The 7271-nt window shown below is 45.2% G+C and overlaps 1 protein-coding gene across 1 annotated transcript in view; it reads left to right on the top strand.

Annotated features, from left to right (window-relative positions):
- Nucleotides 1-2882: 2882 nt before the first annotated feature.
- The window catches only part of FAM193A (family with sequence similarity 193 member A), a gene marked incomplete at both ends in the record, with an annotated part of 84374 nt that continues 79985 nt past the window's right edge, over nucleotides 2883-7271 (top strand). The window contains one exon of the mRNA XM_081999465.1: nucleotides 2883-3155. Within this exon, the coding sequence (XP_081855591.1) occupies nucleotides 2883-3155 (273 nt within the window). The remainder of the gene's footprint in view (nucleotides 3156-7271) is intronic.

The following is a 7271-nucleotide window of genomic DNA, read 5'->3' as shown; positions in this document are numbered from 1 at the left end:
ACGGGAGACTGGCGCAAATATTCCAGTAAGGCAGTAAACCCATATTGAGTTTTCCCTGCCACCTTGGCATCTTGAAGGCAGAACTCAAAGGTAACTGTGACTTGCACAAGTCTCCATGCAGCCTTCTATTGACTTTATGGCTCACAGAGAAAACTACAGTGCTGCTGAAACTGGGCTGGTTCAAAAGCATGGGAATCTGCATGGTTTGTGCAGTGAAGTTTTATAAATGTCATTCCTGGAAAATTTAAAAAAAATTTCAGAGTGTAAATAATTTTTCCCCCCAAAGGATTTTGAAGTGCAATGCCATGCTTTAAATTAACAATGAGGTAAATTAAAGTTAGTTTGTTCAAATGACTGAGTTTATTTTCTTAGGGATGAGGTGGAACATTTTAAGTAATTTGACTCAAGTAAGGGCAAGAAACTTAGTTGTAGGTCTTCACAGCAGTCAAATGAATTTCCTCTCCCTTTTGCTCTCGTTCATACACACGTTCAAATCCACCACCAAACTGGCAAGTTCATTTCTAAAACAACCTACTGGCTCAGCAGCTAATTGTAAGTTAAAAACAAGGTGTGGTAGCTGAGTTCAGTTCAAAACCATAAAAGTACTTCATTTCCTTGTGCACTAGTATTTACCTGCAGGTTTAAAAAAAGACCCAGACCTGCACAGTTTATGAAAACTTACAGTCTCACGCTGTGAATTTTCTTTAATATTGGAAACTGTATTTTAAAAAAAATCATCTGGATGGCCCTTATTTTCTGAAGTGTAAAAGGAAAACATTTATGTTTCTATAATGAGAGTGTGGGAATTAAATTCTGTGATGTCAGACTAAGTAGTATTACTTTAGTTCCTGTACGGTTGAATGATTTTACTATAATAGTTTCTCATAGTAATGCTTTTTATCTGTAATACATAGGGGATAGAGAGACTGACAGAGCTGTAATCTTTTTTTCAGAAGCGTGGTGTTAAATGAACAGGGGCCAAGTGAAAATATAATTCTGAAAGGAAGGTAGAGACGGCCCTATACAAGACTGAAATAAGACATGTCACCATTTCAAGTGAAAGATGTTAGCTCTGAAAATAATGCCATATAATAAGAAGAGATGTCACATGAAGTCAACGTTGAATTTATACTACAAGGCCTAGAATTTATTTTTTTGTGGCAAAAGGCTGCATACAGTTGCGTGAGGTTTGTACAGTCCCTACTCTTGCCGCTGCTATTTGCTGTTTATGCAGCGCTGTGCGTGCTGAGCATTGAACGCGTTTATGAAGACTAGAGCCCTGCCCCAAAAAACTCACCATTTACTAGACCACAGAATGAACAAACATGTTCTCCTGGTTTCACAGCTGCCTGTGTGTACATGCAAAGCTCCTCCATGTATACTGAGGCAAACTAAACCTAGAACAGCTTCAGCATGGATGGTAGCTCCTACTGGAGCTGCCAACCACTCATCAGGACATGCTGAAATTAGTGCCGCCTTCCCTTTCTCTCCCAGAACTCCTGAGCTGTCTTTTCCATGACCTTTTAAGTCCGTATGATCATCAGCGAATAAAAGGAAAATACGCTGCTGGCCCTGAACTATAGTCTGACCCACCAGCGCTACCACTCAACGCCATCAAACTTTTAACGCTGCAATAAGATTTTATACTGCCATACGTTATCAACAGATTTAATGTGTTCATATCTATTATTTTTACATCACGCCGCCCAGTCCCATCAAAGCCCAGCGCTATGGCATTTCCTCTTTCCTGAGCCCACACGTGTGGTTGCGCGTTTTGGAAAACAACCTGGGGAAACGACAGCGACTGCAGCAGTGGTTTGTAATGGTGATGATGGCAGGAGGAGCAGCCTGGCCGCCGTGGTTGATGGAGTCAGGCTGCAGGACAGCCTCCTTCCGCCTAACCCGGAGGCTGGCACCTCAGGAGGAAGGAGCCCCATGGCTGAGGCCCACTTGCCTCATAAGCAAAGGCCTCAGGGCTCTTCACAGAGGGAGCAGGGCCCTCAGCCACCGGCCTGAGAGCTATAACCTCCATTTTTGGCCTGCCCTGCCCAGGTTTTGCGGAAGGCGGCTTTTGTAGGGTGCTGCAGGCTGCGGTGGGGGCAAAGCCTGCACAAAGCCTGTCGCACTGAGCCACACATGATGCCAAAGCAGTCCCACGTTGAAGGGCTGCATTCTCTCAGAGCAACGGGTGGGCTGCGGCCCCGTCCCGGGGCGGGGAAGCAAGCCTCGCGGAAGGGGCCGCAGACCACCCGCCACTCTGAGGAAACGCAATCCCTGGCGTCTCAGCCCCCTACAGAAGCGAGCGAGAGCTGCGGCTCCTTTAAGACGCGGGGGCGCGCATCACGTGGTGCTCGCCGGCTCCTGAAGCGGCGGTGTAGTCCCTTGACCGGGGTGGCAACGTCGGCTGGCGGGGCTAACGGCGCCGGGGAGGACTACAGCTCCCAGCGGCCACCGCGGGGACGGATGAGCTCACCGGCCGCGCCCAGGCGGGCCTCGCCGTGCACGTCGGGAGTTATAGTCCGCCGTCCCTGCTCAGCGGCAGGCTGTACCTAGGCGTGCGAACTGCGCATCCCAGCGTGCCCCGCGGGGCGGGTTCCCGTCAGCGCAAGGGGGAGCCCCCCGACGTAAGGGGGGATCACTTTCCCCTTGTGTCCGCCATATTGGACGGTAACTCTGGTCAGCGGCGCTGGGGCCGAGGGAGTCCCTGTTGCTGTGACAGTCGGTGCGCTCCGCTCGTCGGCGCCCGGAGTGGCCCGTGCCCCGGCCCTGCCCGTCCCCTCCGCACCCGGGCGCTCGCGGCGGCCCCGCGCCCCTTCCTTTCCTTCTTCTTCCTCCTCCTCCTTCCCCCCGCTCCCTCCTCCCTTGCCCGGGTGTCAGGCACGATGAGTCCGGCCGACGCCAAGCGCGGAGCCAAGCGCCGGAAGAACAAGAGGGGCGGCGGCCTCAGCAGCACCGGTGGGCCGGGACCCAGCGGCGGCGGCGGCGCCGGCGGCCTGGGCAAGGCCGGGGCGGCGGTGGGAGCGGCCCCTCTGCGAGCTGCGACCCAGGCGGCCGCCGCCTCGCCCAGCGCGGTGGGCGGCCTGCTGACAGCGCCGGCGGCGGCCGCCGGCAACGGAGCCCTGGGCGGCGGCGGGGCCGCGGCAGGACACGGCGAGGTGAGGCGCGGGGGAGGGGGGGGGGCCGAGGAGGGCGGCGGTGACATCCCGCTGCGGCGGGCCCGGCACACACCCCCCAGGGCGGGCGGGCGGGGAGGGCAGCCAGGGGGCCGCCGCTGCGCCATCCGCCCTCTCCCCCTGCCCTTCCCGGCGGGTGCGGGCCCCGCGGCCTCGGCGGAGTGGGGGGAGCGAGACCTGGGCCCCTCGCAGGGGCGGGGGGGCCGGGCAGTGTCCCCGGCTCCCCACCCTTTGTGGGGGAAGGGCCGCGCAGGCTGCTCGGGGCCGTGTCGCCGTGGGGTTTCTCCTGAAATCTCGGCAGGAGCTGCCTCCGGGGTCCCCATCCTCGGGGGTCCTCGGACTCACACCCCACCGTAATGGAGGAGCTGTAAAAAATAGGTGGGTAGGCCTTGTAAAAAGCAAAAATATACCTCTGTGTATGTCTTTTTTTGTCCATTAATATTGGAGCTCTTTTTGCAGCAGACAACTTCGTTAAGCATAGGGGGTTCATTGTAGCTTGGGCTGTGGTTTGCACTCTGGTGCCTCAGAGTAATTTAGATCTGTTACCTTATTTCATAATATTGTGAAATGTATTGGGAGCAGATTGTGTCGTTTAATTGGCCTTTTTTTTCAAGAAAAATTGCTCAAGGATTAGGCCTTCAGAAAGGTATCGTACTAGCTCAAGTGAAAAAGAGTAATTAAGTTTATGTTCCTTTATCTTGTAAAGGTTATGCCAAATTTTTTGTTATCTACACAAAGCTTGTGTTTAGGTATCATATTTACAAAAGCATTTCCTGCTGACAGCATCTTCAGACTTCCATGTGTATGTTATACAGCCTGCTCCATTTCCTCCCTCGCTCTCATAAACTTGTTGTACATGTGAGGGGGAAATAGATGAAACGGCTTTTGTGATGTAGGGTGTCTGAAATACAATGATGTAACCAAAGTGGTTTTTTGTTCACCATGTAACTTTGTGCCCATCTATTTTGCTAGGTCAACAAGCAATTTGATGGTTGTAGATTAACCCCCCCTCACACACACCCCTTTAAAATTTGTCTTTCTCCATTCTCATACTTGGTTACCCAAAATGCACAGTGCTTTAGAGTAATCATTTCTGTATGTCTGTTATAATCTGACACTTATTTCAGGCTTAATTGCCTTTTGGGACAGTAGCCCTTATGTGATTTATATATCCAGAAGAATGATGCACATAATGGTGAGGAGATGTGCAAGTTTTTATTTGTAACTTTGCAAGTCATCACTAAACTCTGTTCTAGTTAAACCTCTAGCAGGAAGATGCATCTTGCTTTGTTTTACATCTTAGATTGTAAGCTCTTTCAGACACAGGTTCCTTGAAATAAACATGATAAAGCGAGGGGAAATAAAACAAGTGCTGGAGTGATATGCAGAATGGGACATTACTGTGATCCAAATAGCAGAGGCTCCACTGTCCCTGACATTTTGATGTTTGTATCTTGTGGTTATGTGTAGTCTAGGACTTTGGTTCTAACCTAATCGTGCTGTATCAGATGTTTTTCTGAAATTCATCTTAAAAGGGCAATATCACTGCTAGTCTTCCTACTTGATGTTTCTACTTTCTTTCAGACTAGGTAGTTCCTAATAAAATTTCTCAGTCTTCACTTGCAAAGTATAAGTCATATCTTCAAAATTGAATACAGTATTTCATCACTCAATTTCTGGGAAAATACTTCTGTATATTGCATGTACTGATACATTATTCATACTCTTATAAGTATGCACAACATGTTATTTTGAACGCATTTGTAAATTTGTCTTAATTGATTTTTTTTTTTTGCTTGTACTCTTAGATGTGTATGTAACATGTCAAAGTTTCTAATTCACTTAACAGTGTGGTGCAGGCGATTCTGAAGACTGATGGACAAACGGGGAATTAAGAAATTGGTTAAATAGATCAGTTAGTTAAGCTAGAATAAACCTGCAACACAGACCTTGTTTAATCAAACAGTAAGTGTATTAGAATTAGATTTTGAGGACAGATAAATCCTTGTGCTCAGTTTCTGAAAGGTAAATGCTTATACTCTATAATACTCTCTTAAAGTTGGTGTTGCTTCCTCCATACTAGTTTCAGTGACCTTTTTCTTGACATTTTCAATACCTTTCCAACAGTGATGATATAGGAAAGTTGCCAGTACCTAAAAGTTAACTGATAATCTTGTTTCAAAGATGAAAGCAAAGATGAAAACTTAAAGCATCATTACATGACTATTACTTACATGAAATGCGATCTCCTTAATGGTTAATAATTTGCTAGTTAAGGGTACATGGTCAAAACAAGACTTCGTTCTTCAAGTGAAAGACTAGTATATGTTGTTTCTGGATGAAGTTGAGAAAGAAAACTGTGTATTTTACATGACTTATCACTTCTAAATTAGGTGCAATATTTGTTTTGGCTGGATGGAGAGTAAGCAATGCACTAATAGCTGTAAAGTAGTAACCAGAGTTGCTTTACTTCATCTTACACCGAATATTGTAGAGTTCCCATTAGTAGGTAAGAGAAATCATCAGCTAGTTCTCTGCTGGAAAAACTTGAATGTTTAATCTCTGAAAATATATAAAATAATAATAAAAAAACCAAAACAATTTCATATTTGCTACAAGATACAATGTTTTCTACTTGTTAGCGTGCTTTCTGTTTACAGCTTTCGTCACTTCCCTGGTTTTAGGGCGTCCATTCTGGATGTGGTGGGCACATCCTTCTACTGACGTTCTATTAGGTGCTTTTCCAACATTTGTCTAGAACGAAACAAGATGTTTAAGGAATGATCCCACGCGTGCTGCACGTTCTTGTGTGTCAGTAACTGTTCAGAATGAGGTATATTTTCAACATGATTTATAAAACAGGTTGAACAGAATTTTAAAATGGCTGTATTTATGGTTGAAACTAAAAGTACATGTGCCCGTATTGAAATTCTAGCTAAGCCTGTTAGAGCTAAAAAATATATTTTAATTGAGGTTTCTTATACATCTTATCTGGAGGGTTTTTTTAAGACTGTAGGCTAAATTCTGCATTAGACTACATGCTAAGTCTTGTTCTGGGATGCAAGTGGGCACCTCCTAATGGAATCTTCCTGGAAGCTACATTGCTCCATGCACATGCTCTATAACATCCAAATTCATCCTCTCTAGCACTGTCAGATGTTTTGAATGATAGTGAAATTAAGGATGCTTTGGCAGTGTTTCAGTGCAAAGGAGTATCTGGGTTTTGGAAACCTGTAACTGTGTCGACTTTAACTGGAATTGGAAACAAAGTCATTTAGTTACATGTGCTGCTGCAGTACTTCCCCTAGGAGTTGTATTTTTTTCCTTACAGAACTATTTACAGCAATTTTATGGAGTGAAGAGTCAAGTATCCTATAAATAACAGTAATTTGTAACCAGAAAATAAAATAAATATTTTGAAGTTTAATGTATATATTTGAAGAAATAGATCTTGTTTTCTGTTGTGGTTTTGTTGTTGTTGTTTGGGGTGTGTGTTTGTTTGGTTTTTTTTTAATTCAGTAATGGATTGCATCAGGCCTTTGTAATTTGATCCTAGAAATTTTTGGTGGACAGTTAGATTATTGATGCTGTGAGGTGCATTTGATTATCAACCACTGTATAACTCATGCTATAGTAAAATTGGCTGTTCCTTAATATGTTTAGGTACTTTGAGGTAAGGAGTTTTATGTCAGTGGCTGATCAGCTACAGTAGTAGTTTTTGTTTAGTTTTTGTTAGAGGGCTGATCTTATGTTGTTAGGGGAATAATTTAGTAGCCATTTTACAGTTCTCTCACTTTCATTTTTCAAAGTATTGTTTGTCAAGTGTAGTAATGTATTAAATTTTCCTACATTTGAGACCTGTTTTAGAATTTTCATAAAATATTTCACTGGACTGTTCCCTTATTGTGAGGATTGCGAGGACTATTCCTTCTAAAATAGAGATTCTATACATAGAAGACCATACATTGCCACCTTTTAGACCATTGATTTTCAGCAGCTTTGTAGTTTGTTGCATTTTACTGATATCTCTGCTAGATTTGTTGTTTGGGACTTTCCCTTTTCTCTCTTCCCCCTTCTTGATTCAAACATTCCAAAGAA

The sequence above is a fragment of the Phaethon aethereus genome (assembly GCF_964289735.1).
Source record: "Phaethon aethereus genome assembly, chromosome: 4".
Taxonomy (NCBI): Eukaryota; Metazoa; Chordata; class Aves; order Phaethontiformes; family Phaethontidae; genus Phaethon; species Phaethon aethereus.
This window is presented reverse-complemented; position numbering and strand designations above follow the sequence as displayed.